At 46.0% G+C, this 24,363-nt stretch overlaps 1 protein-coding gene across 2 annotated transcripts in view; it reads right to left on the bottom strand.

Moving 5' to 3' along the window:
* The window catches only part of LOC138849079 (putative neuroblastoma breakpoint family member 5), a 45,274-nt gene that overhangs the window by 6,000 nt on the left and 14,911 nt on the right, over nt 1–24,363 (bottom strand). Inside the window, exons 3-14 of one of the 2 annotated variants that reach the window (XM_070071370.1) lie at nt 22,108–24,080; nt 21,437–21,537; nt 10,577–10,774; nt 9,238–9,340; nt 8,274–8,479; nt 6,589–6,643; nt 5,493–5,677; nt 4,629–4,683; nt 3,672–3,844; nt 2,068–2,122; nt 828–997; nt 323–561 (exon numbers count right to left, since the gene is read on the bottom strand). In XM_070071370.1, the coding sequence (XP_069927471.1) occupies nt 551–561; nt 828–997; nt 2,068–2,122; nt 3,672–3,844; nt 4,629–4,683; nt 5,493–5,677; nt 6,589–6,643; nt 8,274–8,479; nt 9,238–9,340; nt 10,577–10,739 (1,176 nt within the window). In that variant the 5' untranslated portion in view covers nt 10,740–10,774; nt 21,437–21,537; nt 22,108–24,080 and the 3' untranslated portion in view covers nt 323–550. The other variant, XM_070071371.1, reaches the window with a different exon arrangement.

Raw genomic sequence — 24,363 nt, 5'->3', positions numbered from 1 at the left:
AAGAGGATGCTGAGCTATTCTAAGCCAGTCACTCTGGAAATTATGTTGATTAATAACAATACAATCTGAAATGGGGTATGAGATACAGATGCCTATGATAAGTACCGTGGACAAGTTCAACATAAAGTATTTGGGAAGCCAGAGACCTGGAGGCAGAGCTGGTGCACAGAATCAGGCATTGACTCACCTCACTATGTCACAGCACTGCAGATTTCAACTTGACCCTGAGAGAACACAGCGAGGGCTGAGATGCCTCCTTTATCCATGACACAATGAAAATCCATGCAACAATGGAAGCTTCCTGTGCCCTTTTCTTTCTTACCTTTGTGGAGCAGCCACTGGTTTCTTGAATCCATGTTTTCAGCAAAGCTGCAGGTGCTGGAGGAATCACTAAGCCTGGCCTCGTTGCTACCAGAGGCTAACTGCAGATCCACTGGCACTTGAGGACAGGCGTATCCCTGTAGTCTCGCCCACAATTCTGCATGTGAGATCGGCACCTTTGACAGGTGACAACCTAGTACTCCATGTAAGTGTTTCTGAGGACAAGCCTTCAATTTTCACCTGAAAGGGGAGGAGGGTCTTAAGTACAGACATGAGAGTCAACGCTGGGTGATGTGCACATGAATTTGGACAAACAGGAAGCAATGGCTGCAGACTAAATGATGATGGTGTCTCAACTCTATTGTACAACTCCCTGATCACATGTGCTTTAGGCTTGATGTACAAAACTATACTGAATGACAGGGGAGCACTGTGTACAGTACATGTCCTGTTTTCACACAGGGAGATCATTAAGAACTTGACCAAATTACCATGGGAATACTCACTGGCAGAAACAAACAGGCGGAAGTGTGGCACCTGCACATGACCCCAGTCACTGCCCACAGTGGGGCAGGTGCAACCCACAAGTGATGGCATGGTTAAAGGTGGATATGGACATGCCACTGGGCTGAGCAGGAACTCCGGCTGTTCTGGTTTGGGCAGCCTCAGACAGACCCTGGAGGTGCAGAAAGGAATGAGAAGTAATAAAAGGAGAAATCTTTCCAAGACTTTGCTGGCTTAAGTAGTAGGGTAAAGGTTGTCCAAAGACAAGGGAGCCCATCCAGTGGCCCACTGTTCACCAAGGCGAAGCCTCACAGAGGGAGTGCAGACGGAGCCCGAGACTGAGGGTCAGGGGCAGTAAGAGTGAAAAGGTACTCAGGAAAAAGCTGTGCCACCCACCACTAGCACTCTCACCACTGATATAATGAGCCCAACAGAAGCTACTACTGGTCCTGTGAGAAACCAGCGATGGCGTGGAGTGTGCAGGCTTCAGTCACAAAGATGCACCTGCTGAGGAGGTGCTTTAGCACCCCAGGCTTCTCACCCCAGCCTGTTGCTCACCATCTGATGCTATGCTCAAGGGTTGGTTCTCATCCCGTTTTGTGTTATCAGCGGAAGGCAAAAACACACATGCACAACAAGCTGAGGACAGAAAGGGCCGATCTACAGGCCCTTGAGTGTGGCAGGGTAGTGGCCAGGACCAACCAAATTCCCTGAGTAGGCTGGTTGACTTGCGCTGGCCCTGAGGTTAATCCAAGGGAGAGAGTGGGGAAAATAATGGAAACTTGCAGGTTGCTCTTGTGTTAAGAAATAGTTTTGTTCCTATAAACATAGGGTATGGGCTTGAGGGTTATGGGTACTGTGGCTGACGCACCGCCCATGTCACAACTGCCAGCAGCTCCAGCGGCCTCCGGGAGACAAGGCTGAAATCCAGTCCTCTCCCATCCAGTGTTCAGGTATAGGTGGCACACCATTGTGTGTGTGTGTGTGTGTGTGTGCTGCCACTGAACACAGACATGAAATCTACAGCGCATCTAGTCCACTGGGACTTCTGGAGCCGCCCAGAAGCCTTCTATATCAGCAGGCCCTCTCAGCATGGGGCTTAAACCCAGAATCTGGTGGTGGAACACTGAAGATGGAGTAAGCTTTCTAGAGGACTCATGTCCCCAACACATGCTGCTTTCTCCCTGGATTTAGATTCCCCCAAGTGTTGAAAGAAAGTAGCCACACATGTTGGTGACTTACTTGGGTATTGGAGGACCAAGATAACCTGCTACCTTCTCTTCATACATTGGATACCCTACAAATAAAAATCAGACAGTAAAAGGCACCTTGAGATCCCAGCACAAACAACTGTGTCACATAGTGTCTGACTGGAATGCTATAGCCAAGTTTATATGCATTGGGAGAGTGAGTATCTGACTCAGGAACATCACGGGAGGCAAAAGGGTAAGTCTTTTTGTTTTTTAAAGATTCATTTATTTTTTTGAAATGCAGAGTAAGAGAGGGGGGGGGGATTTTCCATCCATGGGTTTACCTCCCAAATAGTCACAATAGACAGGGTTGGACCAGGCTGAAGCCAGGAGCCAGGAGCTTCATCTGGTTCTCCCGCATGGGTGGCAGGCTCCCAAACACATGGGCAATCTTCTGTTGCTTTCCCAGGCCATGAGTAGGTAGCAGAATTGGAAGCTGGAGCAGCTGGGACACAAACTGATACCCATGTGGGATGCAGGTGTTGCAGGTGATGGCTTAACCTGTTATACCACAATGAGGACTACAAAAGGATAAACCATAAGGACACCGACCAGTCTACCTTCCCCGGGAGCCAGGGGACCCCACTCTCTCTCTTTCTCTGTGTTTTGGCAGGACATCACCCACACTCACTGTGTCCTGGGTCTGTGACTACCTTAATCACCCCCTACCCGAGCATGTCACAACCACCAGTAGCTCCAGTGGCGTCCGGGAGACAAGGCTGAAATCCAGTCCTCTCCCATCCAGTGTTCAGGTGTAGGTGGCACACCATTGTGTGTGTGTGTGTGTGTGTGTGTGTGCTGCCACTGAACACAGACATGAAATCTACAGAGCCTCTAGTCCACTGACTAGAAGCTTAGAATCCTTCTACATCAGCAGGTGCTCTCAGGCTGGAGGCTTAAACCCAGAACCCGGTGGTGGCACACTGAAGATGGAGTAAGCTTTCTAGAGGACTCGTGAGCTTAGTCATCCACGTGGCTTGCTTCAGGGATGTCTAGGAGCCAGAGGTGGATGAGGACACCTGAGACCGTGGCCAGAGGGAGTGCCAACCAGGACACGAATCTCATAGGGGAGACAGCAATTGGCACATGTGTCCTTTTCTCCCACACCGGAGTCCAGACAGGAACCTCACCAGTGGGAGGCACAGAGGCCAGCATGATGTCGCTCCACCTGCCTTGGGAAATATGACCTGAGAACAGATCAAGTGGATCCAGGCAAGACCCAAGAATCAAGAGATCAACAAAGTGAGAGTCACCAGTGCGTGAATGTCACACAGGAGATGGCCACGGGCCTCACAACTCCTTAACTTTCAATGGAGGAGGTACTTATTATGATATGAACTCAGGAGATGAACTCATGATGAAAGATCTCAGGGGACACAGGTATAACTCAAAGCCCAGGGGCAGAACCAACCAGTAGACCCATGCTGACCAGAGATACTCCAGACTGGGGACTCACACCACTGAGCCCAGTGTCTGGCTTCAGCCAATCACATTCTCCCATGCTGATTCAGGACAAGTGGCAGCAGGGTGGACACACGGCTATGAGCTAGACAGACCCTGAGGCTCAAAGGAGCACCTTTGCATGGGAGTACTCACCACCATGGCCAACGGCACGGCACAGCTGGTCCTCATGCTTGAAGTCCCAGATACCAGAACAAACCTGGTGGCTGACCAGGAGACTGACCATAGGACACAACCAACAGGGTCCTGCATTGGCTGCACATGGGACATTGAAGTGCTCTAGCTGGGGCACCACGAGTTCTGGCCTGCTGGGGTGGAAAGGCATACCAGGCTCACAAATTCAGAAAGCTGACTATGGCTGACCCGTGCCCGCCCTCCATGGGAGGCTAGGTGCATCCACGGCTAACGTAAAAATGGGGGCCCTCTAGAGGAGTCCTTCCGTCTGATCACAGAGCAGCTCCATGAGGGCTGGCAGAGAGAAGCTGGAAAATGAATCATAGGGAGCGAGAGGATCAGGGCGGCCAGAAATTTGGAAACCAGAGCTTTGATGCCCAAACTCCCAAATGAAACACAGGACCTCCTTCACAGCAGCTGTGGGTCACAAGAGGGGAAAAGGATCAAGTCCAAGGCTACAAAATGACAAATCCAGCCACTGAGGAGTAAGTGCGCCCTGGGCTAACCGCCTTCCGTTCCCACACACATCATGGACTGCTTTCCCAGCCTTTGTACTGGAACAAGAATCTCCCAGTGTGCAAAGCAGCATCCTTGGAAGGAATGCAGTGATGGCAACTGGAAGTGACTGAAGGCCAGAAGAAGCTCAGTCTCCACGTTCAAACTACGACAGTCACCCACATGGAGGAATTCCCCAGCCGACACTGAGTCTGAGACCCAGGACCACCTCCACGAGAGGCAAGGAAACAAAGGAACCTCAGTGGAGAGAGCCAACAAGGAAGAAATGCTGCCAACCGACACAAAAACATGTGGCAAAGCAGGGTTTGATCAAAATGCAAAACAAATCTATGTGCCTCACAGGAAATACAGGAAGTCTGCTGGGATCCCAGACACATCTGGGTACAGACAGTGTTAACCTACCTGGGCAGGGCAGGACATAGGAAAGGCTGAACTGGATCCAGAACTGTTGGGCAGACTGCAATAAAATCAAACAAGGAAGCTAACATTGAGGAATCCCAACTCTGCCTTGGCAAGTGAAAACCTGAAAACGAGAACTGACCCACACAACTCAAATTGGCAAGCGAAGGTGGGACACCGACCTCTCCCTGCCCTGCCAGCCCTGCCAGTCACTGGGAGGGTGACATCCACAGGCCCCCTGGGTCTCTAGAGAGCCAGGGCTTCCCAGAATGCTGTGGTGGGAGGGAGAGGTGTGAAGGCCAGGAATTCAGGCCTGACTCCGCCCTCGGAACACCAAGAGCACACAGAGCGCCTTAGAGTGCTCTGGCGCTCGTTCAGTTAGCAGACCAGAGAGGCAGAGACCAGGCGTCTGCATAGTGGGAACTCTGAAGCAGCGCGCAAAGCCACAGGAACAGGAGAGTGCTGGGAGCTGTGGCTTTCAGGGGATGGCAGCACATTGCAAATGAAGCCGGGAGTTGGGGGGGACGGAGGCCACTGGCCTGCCCCTTTCCTCCTAGCCAGCCTGAGGCTTGCTCTCAAGGCACCTGCCCCAGAATCCCCACTGGGGCCGGCACGATGTGCCTGGACCTGGGAGGGTGTGTCAGGCCCCACAGTGTCACCCGCACTCTGGAGGCAGGACCAACCTGGACACCTCAGTGACCATGGATGTGCCTCACACCCTCTGCCCGGGGGGTCTCAACAACACCTGGGCCCTGTGGGCCGCCGCCCGCCGCCGCCCTCCCCCGCCCCGCTGCGGAAGAAGGCCTTGCCTTGGCCCAGGAACAGCCCTGCTGGTCAAGGGTGGCACCTGGCCCTGGGAGGACTCACCGCACATGGCTTTGGCCCAGAAGATGGGGCATTCCTCACGCTGGAGGCACCTGCTGCCTGCGGCACAGTCCTGGAGGTAAGTCACAGCTGAGGGCCCGGCCGGAGGACACGGCCAACAGGGTCCCGCGTTGGCTTCATGTGAGATAGGGAACTGCCCCAGCTGGGGCAGCTTGAGTTCGGGCCCGCTGGGGGTGGGAAGGAAACCACAGCAGGTTCACAATGGCGGCAGGGGCACTAACACCCACCCCTCCCTGCCTGCCGTCCCAGGGAAGCCAGGGCACGCGCAGCTATGGGCACGACGGGCCCCAGCGGCTGTCCTCACACCGGCCACAGGCCAGCGCCCTCCGTGGGGGCTGCTCCAGACAAGTCGGGGATTGAGCCAGTGGGACACATACACCAGGTCCAGGGAGATCCCGGATGCGGGACTGACCCAGAGTTCGCACCCCACCCACCGACATCCAGGACCCACGCAAGAGCTGGGGGTCACGCCGCACAGGCACTAAGGCACCAACTCCCCAGGCCTCACAACCGCAAAGCACCTGCCCTGCCCGAGGGGTGAGAGCCCACCTGCCCAGCACCACCCCACCCGAAGTCCGCTAAATCTGCCATCCATACCCCAGATATTTTGATGAGTTAAATACACCTGCCTAGGAGTAATTGTACCCCTCCCTGTTGCTCGCTCACCCCCACAGCTCAGGTTTCATCCTATGACTTCTCATGGCTGGCTCTGGGATATCAATGTGTCACTTTTCGGGCCATCCCGAAATAGAATATCCTAACATGGGTAGGAAGTGAATGCAGTCCTGAGGGTGACCCCCTCCTGTTGTAAGCCAGCGAAACTGCAATGACTTCAGGAACTCTGCATAAGACTGCTTGGTGAGTTGACCCTAGCACTCCCTCTAGGGCACTGAGTGGAGGAGTTGATGGGAACCCCTTTGGCAGCTCCACGACAAGATATAGTGTTATCTTTGAGACATGAGGGCATGGACCTGCGGGAGTGCGATGGCCCCCTCAGCCTGTTTTTTCTCTCACAGGATCCAATGTGACATTTCAGGTATCCCTGCAAAGTCAAAGTCCACAGGGCTGGCAGACCTACCTGGTATGGGGAGAGTCCACGTAAGGTTCCTCCTGGTTCCCAGATTTCTGGTCAACTGCAAATCAAGTCAGAAATGGAAGGGCACCTTCAGGAAGTTGTCCAATGCCACAGCTACCACCACCAGGACTGCTACATTCTCCATGGGAGCCATCTGGTACTTTGGCAACAGCCTCAGAGGCTAGACTGTGAGTCTCCAGGCCACCAGCCCGGCCTGACCACATGTCCTTAGCATGGGGGATCCCATTTTCTCCATTGAAACAGGACGTTACCCACACCTCCTGTGGCCTCATTTTCTGGAAACCCTAAGATCATTTTGCCCCCAACAACATCATCTCCATCAATAAGCCATCTGGCTGCTGGGTTGAGAACAGCCAAATGCAGAATTCACTCTTCAAAGTCTTGGAGATTGGAAGGGCACGGAACTCTGTGCACTGCTACTAGGTGGAGGTGTGAAGTCTACCAAGCCTCTGATCCAGCAGGATCGCTGGGGCCACCCAGGAAGTCTTGTACATTAGTGGCTCCTGTCAGACCTAATGCCCCAAGTTGGAAACTGAGGACTATGGCAGAGTATTATAGAGACCTCGGGGGCTCAGTCAACTCATCAGGGAAGAGAAAGGCCACATGGTTTGCTAGGCTGAAATCCAGAGGTAGTTGCAAAATGCTGGGGGCTCTGGCTGTCAGGGAGTGTCACTGGGGTGTGACTATCCCACAAGAGATGGCCATAGTGCTACATCCACCATGAAACAGATTATCTGACACACTCCACAGACAAGGAGATTGAAATCCAGAAAACATCAGTCACATGTGTGTGAAAACATGCTGAGGACACAGCGGAGACTTTCCACTCTTACACTGTGGCTTTTGTCCCTCTAACAAGCTGCCTCCAGTCACATCCTCTCTCCTGTGTTTTGAAACTAGAGGGAATATATTGGTTCTTTCCCCCATACCCGCCCTCCCACCCCACACCTCTTCTCTTTCCCATTACCAGTCCCAAAAGAGTTTCTTTAGGAAAAAAAAAAGAAAAGAAAATCACAGATCTGGGTTTGGAAAAATCTGTATATAGTATCAATTCAACAGTAAATTTCTCTTTCTCTCTCTCTCTCTCTACTCCCTCTGTAACTCCGTGTATTAAATAAAAAATAAAACTTTTTAAAAAGTTATGTGTTCTAGTTGCTCTTCTTTCAGTCCAGCTCTCTGCTGTGGCCCGGGAGTGCAGGGCAGGATGGCCCAAGTGCTTGGGTCCTGCACCCACATGGGAGACCAGGAGAAGCACCTGGCTCCTGGCTTCGGATGGGTGCAGCACACTGGCCGCAGCGGCCATTGGGGGGTGAACCAACGGAAAAGGAAGACCTTTCTCTCTCTCTCTCTCACTGTCCACTCTGCCGGTCAAAAAAAAAAAAAAAGTTCACTGTATTTAATGCAAATAAAATCGAGCCTCCTGCTCCAAAGACAATTTCATCAGGGAGGGGGGAGATCTTCGCAGCACTGGGACCTTCAAAGCTCTGCATTTCCCACTCTTTCTTCCTACACAAGCACCTCTGACCACAACATGGCCACAAATGTTTAGAGACATGTTTACAGAATTGCTTACACAAACGTAGACTGTTGGTGATTGCTCTTTGAAGAAGTGTGGAGCTGATGCCAGCCCGAGACTACCTTGAGTCTCTGAGCCTTGGCCACCTTACCTGTGCTGAGTGTGCCAGCAAGGTGCTCTGTCAGCCTGAGTAGCTCAGCGAGTAGTTGCTGCCTCTGGCAGCTGTCAGGGTCCTGCTGGGTGAGGAGGGCCTGGAGATTTTGATGGGTGAGCTGAGAAAGAGCTCCCCCTTCCCGTGACTTCCGTGGTAACTGGGTCAGCTCCTGGGCCTGCTCTTGAATTTGAATGCCACGTTTCCTAAGGTGAGACAGGAGAAAACACGTGAAGGTGGAAAGGGACCCATGATGCGTTCTCTGTGTCTGCAGAGATTTGGTGAGAATGTGCTCACAGGGCCCTCCAAGCAGCGTCACTGCCCGTGTGGGAAAATGCCCACAGCAGGGAAGAGGAAAGGGGGAGCAAGAGATTCCTCGCTGTGAGAGACAGACCTTGCGAGGTTACTGGACATTGGGTTAAACTTTGGTTCCGTGAACAACACCAAGTTTCTTCCTCAGCTCCCTCATCAACACGTTCCTTCAGTCCCTCACTTCAGACCTTTCCTTACAAAGATGCAGTGTGTAGTGCGTGGACACAAAGGTACACACAGAACTACGCCAGGCACAGCGGCTTTCATCAGAAATAACGACTGACTGGGAGAACCGAAGACAGCGTCCACGGTCAGGAGGTGATGGAGATACAGTAAATGAGAAGGGGACCCTACAGCATTGTGTGGATACAGAATGTCTCTGTGTGGTTCACCTTGTTCAGTTTTTTATGTGAATTTCAAGTCAATAAGTGCCTTGTCTTTAAAGTCGAAAAGAGGTTCTCAGTAACCATTGCAGCCCACAGTTTGGTGTTTTTTGTGGTCTGCCTGCTTTATCAATCTGTTTGAGGTGTCAGCCCACCAAGTACATCCCTGCCCTTCTCCAGGCCACATCAGCTCTGCTTCCCCCAGCTGAGCTGCCCCACCTCAGAGATGCATTCACCTTTCCACCTGCCTAGCCCGAGGGCCTCCTTACTTGTGATGCCTCACAGGTCTCAGCTCCGCTGCCAGCTGCCCCTCCAGGAACTGCGGCTTCTTCCTCAGCACTGGTTCAATTAGATGTTTATGCTCTTCACAGTCTGAGAAAAGACACACGTGCACACACGTCTGCCTCAGTGGAAAGGTGGGCGGGCTGCTAAGGTCGGTGTCTTTGAGGAGGAGGAGCTACACCACCCTGCTCTTGGTGTGGATTTCCTCATCTTTGTTTCTCTGTTTCCCGGGGACAGGACACTTGATAATTTCCATTTTATTTATTTTTGTACAGGAAATTTTTTCTAATCCCTTCTTTTTATAAAAAAATAATGTTTTATTTCTTATTTTTTCAGATAATATTTTTGAAGATTTAGTATTTATTTGAAAAGCAGAGTTATAGAGAGGCAGAGGCAGAGAGAGAGAGAGATAATCCATCCACTGGCTCACTCCCCAAATGGCCACAATGGCTGGAGCTGTGCCAATCTGAAGCCAGGAGCCAGGCTCTTCCTGCAGGTCTTCCACACAGGTGCAGAAGCCCAAGAACTTGGGCCATCTTCCACAGCTTTCCTAGGCCACTGCAGAGACCTGGATTGGAAGTGGAGCAGCCGGGTTCAAACCAGTGCCCATGTGGGATGCTGGCACTGAAGGTGGTAGTTTTACCCACTACACCACAGTGCCAGCTCCAGATAACACATTTTTCATTTACACTACTGTCAAAGGCTTAGGGGCTCTACTTAATAAAGAGTTCAAGAAATAAAGCATAAGTGGGCCATAATCAGCCAGAGAACAGACAAGGGCTATATACAATAATCAAATGAAAAGATGTTCAACTTTACTTATGTTAAGAAAACTCTAAAGTAGTCACAAAAACATTAAAACTATAGTAGTATATAATTCCCACCAATTTATTGGTAAAAATTTAAAACAAAGTTTGAGAAAACACTATATTTGCAGCAAATAAGCGAAGAAGAATTCCCACCCTACAGCTCAGTGAAAACGTGGAAGATTTTCTGAACTTGTGTCTCAGTTATTCCATGCTCAACCAACTGATGTTAAAAATACTAATTTTAATCCTTCTCAGAGCATGGTAGCAATGTAACTTATTTGGTGGAAAGAAGAGAAGAATCAGGGTTAGAAAACAGGTCATTTCTCCAAGAGTTGAAATCAAATACTCAACATTTTGGTGACACTGAACCTATAGAACTTATTGTAGGATGGAAACATGAATGCTGGTGTGCTTCCCATTCAATCCATATTAACAAATTTCTGTATTTTATTCATATTTCTTTCTTAGAAATAAAACATTAAAAATAGGGAAAAAAGAAAAAAAAAAAAGAACTTACTGTGTTCCCGAAGGTGGTTTGCCAGGAGGTAGGACATAGCCTCAGATCTAAGAAGTTTCTCCTTCAGTTCTTTTGATTTTTGTTGGCTCCTGGCCAGTTGAGAATGCAATTGCTCCCTGGTTTCTACCCTCATGTCACGTGAGGGACCAAGAGGCAGTGCCATACTGAGGCTTGTAGCAAAATAAGTATATCCAGGAACTAGGAAGAAGACACCCAAGAAAAGGATGAGTTAAACAAAGAAAACGAAACCATGTTCAGTAGGATTGACAGATGACGGTAACTGTGGTGGGACTTAGTGTTAGGAAACACCCCACAACACTTCAATGCCTTTAATCTCGATTCGGTCAGGTGCTCAGAGCAGAAGCTCCTGCTAATTGCTCAACATCTGACAGAGTGAGAGAAGTAGGGCTTCGCTTCCAGGTAACTTGGCAGTTACTGTCACAGAATCAGAACACGGGGGGTGTCATGGAATCCAGGGAGCCACTGCCTTCCAGTTGCCTAGGCCACCTGGCTGATACACAAGGCTGACTGGTCCTCTTAAAGTCTCCTCTTAAGGGGACCACTCACTAACCACAGTCTCCAGAGTTGTGTACCCCTGCGCTGAAACCATAGTGCCATTTTTCCCCAAAAACTTCTAAGCATGTTTCTCATGGTTCATTCCTCTGGGTCTAAGGAAAGATTAAGGCAGAACTAATTTCCTAACAATTTTTACTTTAAGGTTGTCATAAAGTCACCCCACCTTTTCTCTATGTCACAACAGGATTCCACCACTGAGAGATGTTGAATTATGAAGTGCCGTATGTTGTTCTCAGAACCTCCAGCAGTTTCTTTCTAGATCCAGTGATATGTTAGGACCAAAAGCACAACGCAACACTACGTGAAGGATTCATTTTTAAATGTTTTGTATTCCATCTCAATAGACTTCTTGTTGCACTCCAGGGTTGTGCTGGCTTCTTTGCCCTGACACGGGCAACACATGGGCATTTAATTCAACTGAAGCCAGTCAGATGCCCTTACATCTTCAGTCTCTTCCTCTAAGTAAGGTTTCCCTGTTTTGTTATCACTTGACATGCCATTTTACACTTGTCACTTACAGGTTTCATTCTAGCCCCACAAGAGCCTTTTCAAGATATCAAGTGACACAAATTGTTGATGTGAACCCCTCACATATACACAGTGACCATCCATTTGGGAAGACTTGAAAACCTGATGGTACCTTTTTCATATTTGCATTCAGTTTATCTACAAATTGAACAGGCTCCATCTGCAGTTTTTATGTAACATTGCCTGACAAATTTTCTTATTGGCTAAGCCCTACTGAATGGTAGCTGAGTTCCACTAAATGAAGCTGGTCCTGCATCCCACAGCATCTTCCCACTACACTGTGTAACATATCAGTTTCTGAGATGAATCAAAGGTATTAAGAAATTTATTTTCAGCTGTCTGTGAACTTCATATTCTGTGGCAGAAATAGTTTTTCATCAAATTCTTAATCTTAAAAATCATAAACTAAAACTTCACAAGGTTACATGTCCTACTTGACATTACACAGGGATGAACTTGGGGCAGTGTTAATAAAAGCAATCAAAGTAACAGTGACAGCTCCTTGGTGAATTTATTCCCAGCATTTGGCAAAGCACTGTACAAATGACAGCATTTCACTTTCATCACAATCCTTGAGATAATCATGAAAGTACAATATCCCAAAGAAGAGGGACAGGAAATGACTCATCTGGCCATATTTAAATGAACATGTTCTCAGGCTGGTGCTGCTGCTCACTAGGCTAATCATCCACCTGCGAAACCGGCACCCTGGGTTTTAGTCCCGGTTGGGGCACTGGTTCTGTCCCGGTTGCTCCTCTTCCAGTCCAGCTCCCTGCTATGGCCCAGGAAGGCAGTGGAGGATGGCCCAGGTGCTTGGGCCCTGCACCTGCATGGGAGACCAGGAGGAAGCATCTGGCTCCTGGCTTTGGATCAGCACAGCGTGCCGGCCAACGCAGCCATTTAGGGGGATGAACCAATGGCAGGAAGACTTTTCTCTCAGTCTCTCTCTCTCTCACTGTCTAACTCTGCCTGTCAAAAAAAATTTTTAAATTAAAAATAAATTAAAAAATAAAAAAATGAACATGTTCTCTGGTTCTGGCAGAGTGGTCAGTGAATAAAGGGAGCAGCACTCTTATAGCATCTTTTTTTTTCCTTCAGAATTTTTTTTAACTTTTATTTAATGAATATAAATTTCCAAAGGACGACTTATGGATTACAATGGCTTCCCCCCATACCGTCCCTCCCACCCGCAACCCTCCCCTTTCCCAATCCCTCTCCGCTTCCATTCACATCAAGATTCATTTTCGATTATCTTAATATACAGAAGATCAGCTTAGTATACATTAAGTAAGGATTTCAACAGTTTGCTCCCACACAGAAACATAAAGTGAAAAATAATAGATGATTTTTTTAAATGATGATGAAATCAGATCAGACCTATTGTCATGTTTAATCCCAGTGAGAGTCAAGTTGGGAATTGATAATTTCCTTTTTTTTTTTTTTACAGATCAGTTTAGTATGCATTAAGTAAAGATTTCAACAGTTTGCACCCCCATAGAAACACAAAGTGAAATATACTGTTTGAGTACTCGTTATAGCATTAAATCTCAATGTACAGCACATTAAGGACAGAGATCCTACATGAGGAGTAAGTGCACAGTGACTCCTGTTGTTGACTTAACAAACTGACACTCCTGTCTATGGCATCAGTAATCTCCCTTTGCTCCAGTCATGAGTTTCCAAGGCTATGGTAGCCTTTTGAGTCCTCCAACTCTTATCTTGTTTAGACAAGGTCATAGTCAAAGTGGAGGTTCTCTCCTCCCTTCAGAGAAAAGTACCTCCTTCTTTGAAGACCTGTTCTTTCCACTGGGATCTCACTCACAGAGATCTTTTTGCCAGAGTGTCTTGGCTTTCCATGCCTGAAATACTCTCATGGGCTTTTCAGCCAGATCCGAATGGCTTTAGGGCTGATTCTAAGGCCAGAGTGCTATTTAGGACATCTGCCATTCTATGAGTCTGCTGAGTATCTCGCTTCCCATGTTGGATCACTCTCCCCTTTATTTATTCTATCGGTTAGTGTTAGCAGGTACTAGACTTGTTTATGTGCTCCCTTTGACTCTTAGTCCTTTCATTGTGAACAATTGTGAACTGAAATTGACCCCTTGGACTAGTGAGATGGCATTGGTACATGCCACCTTGATGGGATTGAATTGGAATCCCCTGGTATGTTTCTAACTCTACCATTTGGGGCAAGTCAGCTTGAGCATGTCCCAAATTATACATCTCTTCCCTCTCTTATTCCCACTCTTATGTTTAACAGGGATCACATTTCAGTTAATTTTCAACACTTAAGAATAACTGTCTGATAATTACAGAATTAAACCAGTCATATTAAGTAGAACAGACAAAAAAACTACTAAGAGGGATAATGTATTAAGTTTTTCATTAACAGTCAGGGCTATGCTGATCAAGTCACCGTTTCTTATAGTTTCCATTTCACTTCAGGAGGTTTCCTTTCTGGTGTTCAGTCAGTTGTCACCGATCAGAGAGAACATATGGTATTTGTCCCTTTGGGACTGGCTTACTTCACTCAGCATGATGTGTTCTAGATTCCTCCATTTTGTTGCAAATGACTGGATTTCGTTGTTTCTTACTGCGGTATAGTATTCTAAAGAATACATATCCCATAATTTCTTTATCCAGTCTACCGTTGATGGGCATTTAGGTTGGTTCCAGGTCTTAGCTATTGTGAATTATGCTGCAATAAACATTAGGGTGCAGACTGCTTGTTTGTTTGCCAATTTAAACTCCTTTGGGTAAATTCCAAGGAGTGGGATGACTGGGTCGAACGGTAGGGTTATATTCAGGTTTCTGAGGAATCTCCAGACTGACTTCCATAGTGGCTTGACCAGTTTGCATTCCCACCAACAGTGGGTCTTTAATCCATGTTGAGTGGATTTTTGTGTAAGGTGAAAGGTGGGGTCTTGCTTCATGCTTCTGCACGTGGAAATCCAGTTTTCCCAGCACCATTTATTGAATAGACTGTCCTTGCTCCAGGAATTGGTTTTAGATCCTTGATCAAATATAAGTTGGCTGTAGATGTTTGGGTTGATTTCTGGTGTTTCAATTCTGTTCCAATGGCGTATCCATTTGTTTCTGTACCAGTACCATGCTGTTTTGATTACAACTGCCTTGTAGTATGTCCTGAAATCTGGTATTGTGATGCCTCCGGCTTTGTTTTTGTTGTACAAGATTGCTTTAGCTATTCGAGGTCTCTTGTGCCTCCATATGAATTTCAGCATCATTTTTTCTAGATATGAGAAGAATGTCTTCGGTATCTTGATTGGTATTGCATTGAATCTATAAAATGCTTTTGGGAGAATGGATATTTTGATGATATTGATTCTTCCAATCCATGAGCATGGAAGATTTTTCCATTTCTTGGTATCCTCTTCTATTTCCTTCTTTAAGATTTTGTAATTCTCATCGTAGAGATCTTTAACATCTTTGGTTAAGTTTATTCCAAGGTATTTGATTGTTTTTGTAGCTATTGTGAATGGGATTGATCTTAGCAGTTGTTTCTCAGTCATGGCGTTGCTTGTGTACACAAAGGCTGTTGATTTTTGTGCATTGATTTTATATCCTGCCACATTGCCAAACTCCTCTATGAGTTCCAATAGTCTCTTAGTAGAGTTCTTTGGATCCTCTAAGTAAAGAATCATATCGTCTGCAAAGAGGGATAGTTTGACTTCTTCCTTCTCAATTTGTTTTCCTTTGATTTCTTTTTCTTGTCTGATGGCTCTGGCTAAAACTTCCAGAACTATGTTAAATAGCAGTGGTGAGAGTGGGCATCCCTGCCTGGTGCCAGATCTCAATGGAAATGCTTCCAACTTTTCCCCATTCAATAGGATGCTGGCCATGGGTTTTTTATAAATTGCTTTGATTATATTGAGGAATGTTCCTTCTATACCCAATTTGCTTAGAGTTTTCATCACAAAAGGGTGTTGAATTTTATCAAATGCTTTCTCTGCATCAATTTAGATAATCATATGGTTTTTCTTTTGCAGTCTGTTAATGTGGTGAATCACATTGATTGAATTGCGAATCTTGAACCATCCCTGCATACCAGGGATGAATCCCACTTGGTCTGGGTGGATGATTTTCCTGATGTGTTGTTGTACTCTATTGGCCAGAATTTTATTGTGGATTTTCGCATCTATGTTCATCAGGGATATTGGTCTGTAATTTTCTTTCAGTGCTGCATCTTTCTCTGGCTTAGGGATTAAGGTGATGCTGGCTTCATAGAAAGAATTTGGGAGGATTCCCTCTTTTTCGATTCTTCTGAATAGTTTGAGAAGAAATGGGATTAGTTCTTCTTTAAATGTCTGGTAGAATTCAGCAGTGAATCCATCTGGTCCTGGGCTTTTCTTTGTTGGGAGGGCCTTTATTACTGTTTCAATTTCTGTTTCAGTTATGGGTCTATTTAGGTTTTCCATGTCTTCAGGGTTCAATTTTGGTAGATTGCATGTGTCCAGGAATCTATCCATTGCTGATAGGTTTTCCTGTTTGCTGGCATACAGGTCCTTGTAGTAATTTCTGATGATTCTTTTTATTTCTTTGGTGTCTGTTGTTACGTTTCTTTTTTCATTTCTGATTTTATTGATTTGGGTCTTTTCTCTTCTTTTTTTAGTTAGTTGTGCCAATGGGGTGTCAATTTTGTTTATTCTTTCAAAAAACCAGCTTCTCCCTTGGCTGATTTTTTGTAGTGTTTTTTTGGATTCAATCCTGTTAATTTCTTCTCCGATTTTAATTATTTCTCTTCTCCTACTAGATTTGGGTTTGGTTTGCTGCAGTTTTTCTAGGTCCTTGAGATGCGCTGAAAGCTCATTTATTTGGTACCTTCCCAATTTCTTGATATAGGCACCTATTGCTATAAATTTGCCTCTCAATACTGCTTTTGCTGTATCCCATAAGTTTTGATATGTTGTGTTGTTGTCTTCATTTACTTCCAGAAAGTTTTTGATTTCTCTTTTGATTTCTTGAATGACCCAGTGTTCATTCAGGAGCATGTTGTTCAGTCTCCATGCATTTGCATATGCTGTAGGGATTCCTGAGTTGCTAATTTCCAGCTTCATTCCACTGTGGTCTGAGAAGCTGCATGGTATGATTCTAATTCTTTTAAATTTGCTGAGACTTGCTTTATGACCTAGTATGTGATCAATCCTAGAGAAGGTTCCATGCACTGCTGAGAAGAATGTGAAGTCTTTAGCTGTAGGATTGAAAGTTCTGTAGATATCTGTTAGATCCACTTGGGCAATAGTGTCAATTAAATCTGCTGTTTCCTTGTTGATCTTCTGTCCGGATGATCTGTCTATTTCTGAGAGTGGAGTATTGAAGTCCCCCAGTACTATTGTATTGGAATCTAAGTCTCCCTTTAAGTCCCTTAACATATCTTTTAAATAGACCGGTGCCCTGTAATTAGGTGCATATACATTTATAATAGTTACATCTTCCTGTTGAATTGAACCCTTAATCATTATATAGTGTCCCTCTTTGTCTCTCTTAACAGTTTTTGTATTAAAGTTTATTTTGTCTGATATTAATATGGCTACACCTGCTTTTTTTTTGGTTTCTGTTGGCATGGAATATCTTTTTCCAACCTTTCACTTTCAGTCTGCATGCATCTTTGTTAGAGAGATGTGTTTCTTGTAGGCAACAAATAGTTGCGTTGTGTTCTTTGAGCCAATCAGCCATTCCGTGTCTTTTAACTGAAGAATTAAGTCCATTAACGTTTAATGTGACTATTGATACATAGTGACTTTGCCCTGCCATTTCCCCGGAGATATTTTCTAGTATATGCTTTGAGCTTCCCATGCTCTTTTACTGGTAGGTGTTCTTCCTTTCCCTTCTTTCACATTGATGGCCGTGTTTCTGTGTTTCTGAGTGTAGCACATCTTTAAGTATCTTTGGCAAGGCCGGACGAGTGGCCACAAAGTCTTTCAATTTCTGTTTGCTATGAAAGGTCTTTATTTCACCTTCATTCACAAATGAGAGCTTGGCAGGATATAATATTCTGGGCTGGCAATTTTTCTCTCTTAGCACCTGTGCTATGTCTCGCCATTCCCTCCTAGCCTGTAGTGTTTCTGATGAGAAGCCAGCTGTGAGTCTGATTGGAGATCCTCTGAGAGTAATCTGATGTTTCTCTCTTGCACATTTTAGGATGTTTTCTTTATGTTTCACTGTGGTAAGTTTAATTACCACGTGTCGTGGTGAGGATCTATTTTGGTCATGTTTATTGGGGGTTCTATGAGTTATAGCATCATTTTCCAGGGCAGATATGTGCCTCATGGCTTACTAGGACCAAAGTTCGGAGGCATCTTCAAAGGCTTTCTTTCCTGATAAGCAACACAACACCCATCATCAAGGATTTCACTGGTCACATGTAAGAATAGAAGACAGACACCTTAGAGCACAGATCCTAAGTGAAATGTTCAGCTTCTACATGTTTTGCACCTCTGCTCACCATTTATGGAAGTGTAAAGCTTCATGGCCACAATGTCATATCCGAAAATCTGAAAGTCAAATGTATTTCAAAGGACAGATCTTCTTGGTCTTTAGCAAGGCAATAGGATATAAATACCACATAAGCCATGCAGTACTTGTACCTCATTACATCAGAGCCAGAACACTTAGCCAAACACAACGTCAGCAAGGAGCTATGTGAACATTATCACAATGCAGATAAATAAAGACAATAAATAGTCTCTCGCCATTTCTGTAAGTTTTTGTCACTGAATGAGAATATGAAATATCTTCAATTCAGTTATCTTTTTAGAGTTTAGAACTACAAATGTAATTATGGAGGTTTAGGGGTCATAATTTGAAATGAATACAGGCCGGCGCCATGGCTCACTAGGCTAATCCTCCGCCTAGCGGCGCCGGCACACCGGGTTCTAGTCCCGGTCAGGGCGCCGGATTCTGTCCCGGTTGCCCCTCTTCCAGGCCAGCTCTCTGCTGTGGCCAGGGAGTGCAGTGGAGGATGGCCCAAGTGCTTGGGCCCTGCACCCCATGGGAGACCAGGAGAAGCACCTGGCTCCTGCCATCGGATCAGCGCAGTGTGCCGGCCACAGCGCGCAGGCCTCGGCGGCCATTGGAGGGTGAACCAACGGCAAAGGAAGACCTTTCTCTCTGTCTGTCTCTCTCACTGTCCACTCTGCCTGTCAAAAAAAAAAAAAAAGAAAGAAAGAAAGAAAGAAATGAATACAGGCAGGGAGAATGATATGGAAGGGAATATGGTTTAGGATACAGTTGTTTCAGAGAACAACCCCAGTGTACCAAGATACTATAACCTTTTTTCTTCCCTAAACCCAAATTCTCATGGTCCCTTGTTTTTAGAAACATTATTGATTCCATTCTCTCCCCTTTATTCTACCAATAGCATATTATCATCCACTTTTCTCTCCTAAGGCCCAGAATAACACTAGACTCATTCAATAGGCTTCTGGATTCTAATGTCTTCCAACCTAGTGTAATCAGCTGAGTTTCAGGTTTACTTGCCAGAGATGGTAAATCATTCCTAAGGAAGTACAAAGATTGAACAAAACTCTGCTGCTCAGAATCCCATCTTCAATTACCCGAGGGCTCTCGTCTGGGTTAGTGTTAAATCTCCTAACTATGTTCCCCTTTTCCTTCACTATGACCCATTCTCTCTCCCTTGGGCATATCTGGCTTAGAAGTTTTGAGTTTTTATTATCTATATTTTCTTCCTCTATACATGAATGAGGTGACTTAAATTTTTCTTCTATCTCTTTAAATTCCTTTGAAAACTTAATTTGAAACATCAAAAGAGAAAGCAGTAACAGAATGAAAATAAAATGTGTGCTTTTCATTTAAAATCCAAAACAACTAAAAAGAAGTTTGAAATAAATGTGGAGGTGTTTCAGTACCATGACAACTGTGCTGGATTTCTAATCCCAATGACTTAGATTTTTCATTCTATTTTGTGATGTCTGTAACTGTATTAGTAATAACTAATGTTACTGACCTGGTTAATAGGTATTACCAGGTATTACCAGGCCTTCAGATACAGTGTTTCTTAGCTTTTCAACAGCCCTGCAAGTTAGGTGCAGTTGCCTACTTTTTATTGATGGTGAAACCTACACTCAGGGCAAGGGAAGCTGGCTTGTTCTAGATCACTCAGACTAGCAAAGACAGATCCAGAATTCAAATCCTCCAATGTCCTCTGTCTTTTCCACACAGGTCCATGTCTCTTAAGTAAGAGAGTGACATGGGCCTTCTATACCAAGGAAGGCCATAGGAGCTGTGGGACAAGATGTTCTTGCATTCTGAAAGCTCAATGCTCTTCAAATATTACTATGATTTAAAAGTGCATTGGGGGAGGGCAAATGCCATGGTCCAGCAGGTTAAATCACAACTTGGGAAGCCCACATCTCATATCAGAGTCCCTATGCCAGTCATGGCCACTCTGCTTTTGATCTAGACCCCTGCTAAATTATCTTAGGAAGCAGTGGATGATAGCTCAAGTACTTAGACCCCTTCTACCCATATCTGGACCAGGCCAAAGCCAGGAACCAAGAACTCCATAGCGCTCTCTCTCTCTCTGCTCTTTTCCTTTCTTTATTTTCAACTTTTATTTAATAAATATAAATTTCCAAAGTACAACTTTTGAATTATAGTGGCTTTTCCCCCATAACATCTCCCTCCCACCCACAAACCACCCCATCTCCCACTCCTTATCCCATCCCATTCTTCATCAAGATTCATTTTCAATTATCTTTATATACAGAAGATCAACGTAGTATATACTAAATAAAGATTTCAACAGACTACACCCACACAGACACACAAAGTATAGAGTGCTGTTTGAGTACTAGTTATAGCATTAATTCACATAGAACAACACATTAAGGACAGAGATCCCACATGGGGAGCAGGTGCACAGTGACTCCTGTGGTTGATTTAACAATTGACACTCTTGTTTATGATGTCAGTAATGACCCGAGGCTCTTGTCATGAGCTGTCAAGGCTATGGAAGCCTCTTGTGTTCACCAACTCTGAACTTATTTAGACAGGGCCATAGTCAAAGTGGAAGTTCTCTCTTCCCTTCAGAGAAAGGTACCTCCTTCTTTGATGGCCCATTCTTTCTGCTGGGATCTCACTTACAGAGATCTTTCATTTAGGTCAATTTTCTTTTTTTTTTTTTTTTGGACACAGTGCCTTGGCTTTCCATGCCTGCGAAACTCTCATGGGCTTTTTAGCCAGATCCAAATGCCTTAAGGGCTGATTCTGAGGCCAGAGTGCTGTTTAGGGCTTTTGCCATTTGATGAGTCTGCTGTGTATCCTGCTTCCCACGAAGGATCATTCTCTTCTTTTAAATTCTATCTATTATTATTTGCAGACACTGGTCTTATTTATGTAATCTCTTTAACTCTTAATCCCATCAGTATGATCAGATGTGAACTGAAATTGATCACTTGGTCTAGTGAGATGGCATTGGTACATGCCACCTTGATGGGATGGAATTGGAATCCCCTGGCACGTTTCTAACTCTACCATTATGGGTTACGTCCGAGTGTCTGCTCTTTTTCTTTCTCTCTCTCCCCCTCCATCTCTACATCTCCAACACTCTGTCATATAAAAACATAAATTTTTAAACAGTATTGAATCTACATATTTGGAACAGCAGAAATAGTAGACTAGGACTTCAAAGAACTGCATCAGTGTCCACACACAGAGGTGGACACCCCTCCCTCACCGTGGACTCAAGTCACATGTCTGTCACCACACTTCTCATACCTTTTGGCAGTTTCTTGTTTTCCAGGTAGAGCTCCTGGAGAGCTGGGGTAACATTTCATTTAACTCTGCATCAACAGCACACCACACAGCACCAGCTGCATCTAGGGAGAAGCACTCGGTAACCATGTGCTCAGAGGTTGAAAAGAGAAAACATCATCTCATGGGCATTCCTGTCCTAGTAGCCTCTCAAATCCTCTGCCTTCTCCATTTTGAAAAATCCTCAGTAAAGTTCCTTCCTGTAGGGGGATCCTGACAACTCCCTCAGAGTGTTGAGCTGTGATGACGTGGCAGGGATAAGGAAGCAATGTCACCGCATGCTGCCTCCAAACCAGTGCATCCCCACACACGGCAGTTGTCACACCCATTGGAACTGTCTGGTTTGGGGCCATCTTTCCTCACCAACGTGGACACTTCCAGAGCATAGATCAGGCTTTATTGCCTGTTGCCAATGCCCAGGGCATTACTTGCAAAACTAAGTACACCTAGGAGAAAATGTTGTGGAAACCTTTCTAAAGGCTGAAGATGTGCAGAACATTATTATCACCACTGCTTTGGAGCAAGAGGAACCTTTCTTTTCTATCTCCTGACCTAAAAGGCTGAACTGTGAAGGTAATGATTGGCGTCCCCAGCCCATCTCCAAGGGTTTATATACCATCCATGCCCACATTTACCTGATGGGCATCGCGGGGAGGGCAATCCAGGGTCCAGGCTCTGGGGTCTGGAGCAAGGCCTCCTGTGCACATCCCCTCCTCTTGGAATAGGTCTTCCTTGGGAGACAAGGCAGGTCTGTGTTCCTTCTGTCAGTCTCTTTGTTCAGACATCCAAGGAGTTCTGGAAAAGGGCACTGTTCATTCCTTGCTGCTCAGGACTAGTTGTTCTTTAGGAAGGCTGATGATGCTGTGCACATTCTTTGCTTTTCTCTTGAGCTTCCCGAACTCAGCCTGAAGGTTACGCTCATTCAGACCCACTTTTGTGACCCCAGGATCCACTATCACCTAACTCTTCTCCCGTCTTCCTTGATCTCCCACCCAGCACACACTGCATCTCCCATTATGCTCTCTTAGTTCTGCAATCTTTGGCCAAAGGCTCAGCAAGATGTTCATGAAGGAAACAGATACTCAGGGTTGGGTATGCCTTGACCACAGTTACTAATGGTGTCTTTTACAGCATCTATTCCATAAATTGTCACTCCCCCATTCGCGGATGAACGACACTGGACCCTGCACTGTTCTTTCTTCCCGGCTCTTCCCGGGTTAGCTGCCAGTCCCTCACTCGTGGAGGAACGATGCTGTCCTGGGTTAGCTGCCGGACCCTCCACCTCCATGGAGGGGCGGCACCCCCGCTGCTTTCACCGCTTCCACGGAGGAGCGGCACACCACCGGCCGGCTCTCTCGGGGTCTGCTCAGATGTTCCTCAGGTGTTCCTTCAGATGTTCCTGGTGCATGTTGTCTCTCTCCTCCTTTATAGTCCTCTTCCACCAATCCCAACTCTGCTACCCACACGCCAAGCACGCTGCTCTCCTCCAATCAGGAGCAGCATCAGCTCCTGCAGCTTATCAAACTGATGAGGCAGCTGCGTAGAGGTTGTTTGGTCTCTCTCTCCCAGCGCCATATTGTGGGAGAGCAGATGCATAGAATAAGTCTTAATTCCAGTAACTTAGTCTAGTCTCAGTTGCTCCCTACAATAAATGACTCGGAGACACCCCAGAGCATGACATGACCTCACAGACCTATAACAGCTTCCTTATTTTTCAACAAGATAGTCAAGGCTCAGGAAGGATTAGACTTGCCTATATCTCCACAGCTACTGGGATATAGCACCATCATTAAAAATCTTGGTCTCAAGACATCCTGAGTTTCAGAGTTTCCTGTGTTCTGATTTTCAGAGGCCTTTGAAAGAAAAGCAAAGTGTCAAGTGTCCTTATACCATTATGAAAATAAAATGAAGCACCACGCCAATAGGAAATGTGTTGTTATGGATTCTACAGCTATGTGAATTATCATCAGGCAGTTTTAAGTCACTAGATGATAAACTGGGACCTGGGAACACAGGAGAAAACAACCGCATTCATTAGAATTATCAATTATAATCATAATACACGTATGTTGTTATTTGTGCGTGTTTGGCTCACGTGATAGGAGATGGCCTTCAGGAGAGCAAGAACTGCTGTCTCTCCGGGTCATATAGTATCCCCAGTGCCTTCACAAGTGCCTGCCATGAAACATTCACAGCTGTTGAAATAAGATGGACTAAAACAATTACTTTTCTGAACTCACAACTCACTCTGACCTCACAACTCCAGAGAGTAAATGGGCAAAAGTGGGGAGAGTGGGCAGGAAGCAGATGGAACTAATAGAAGTAGTAAAACAATGTGCAGATCTGGAGGAAAGTGAAATAAGGATACGGGCTAGAGAGGCAGCTGCGACGCTCAGGGAGGTCAGAAAGCCGACTGAGATGTGGCTTATTAAAAAACATGTCTTGTCATTCTGGGTCCCCATCAGCTGCCAGACCCATCAGATCTCAGAAGGGAACCCCAGAACCTGGCACTGATGTCACTGCAGGTGCTCTTCCACGTGCAGCCTCCTCCTCAACACTGTCAGGGAACTTGCTGCTCTCATCTTCAGTGTCATCCCCACGGCTGCACCTGGAAGTCAGTTCAGAAGACAAAGGTGATTCCCTTCACAGAAGGCTTCCAGACAGCAGGTAGAATTACACTCTTTCCCAGTTGCCTCCCCACAGGCTTGGCCCCCAGAAAGCGGGGCTGGCAAGGAGGGCAGAACTCAACCTTCTCCTTTGACAGGCATTCTGTGTAACACAGAAGCCTACACCTCAAGGTACAAGATGGCTTTGACTGCACAGATCTGTAATTAAGTTGCCAGGCTCCAGACAAAGTGGCTACCTTCTTCCTCATTTCAAGACAGCCTGAC

This window comes from Oryctolagus cuniculus, chromosome 3, assembly GCF_964237555.1.
Source record: "Oryctolagus cuniculus chromosome 3, mOryCun1.1, whole genome shotgun sequence".
Taxonomy (NCBI): Eukaryota; Metazoa; Chordata; class Mammalia; order Lagomorpha; family Leporidae; genus Oryctolagus; species Oryctolagus cuniculus.
This window is presented reverse-complemented; position numbering and strand designations above follow the sequence as displayed.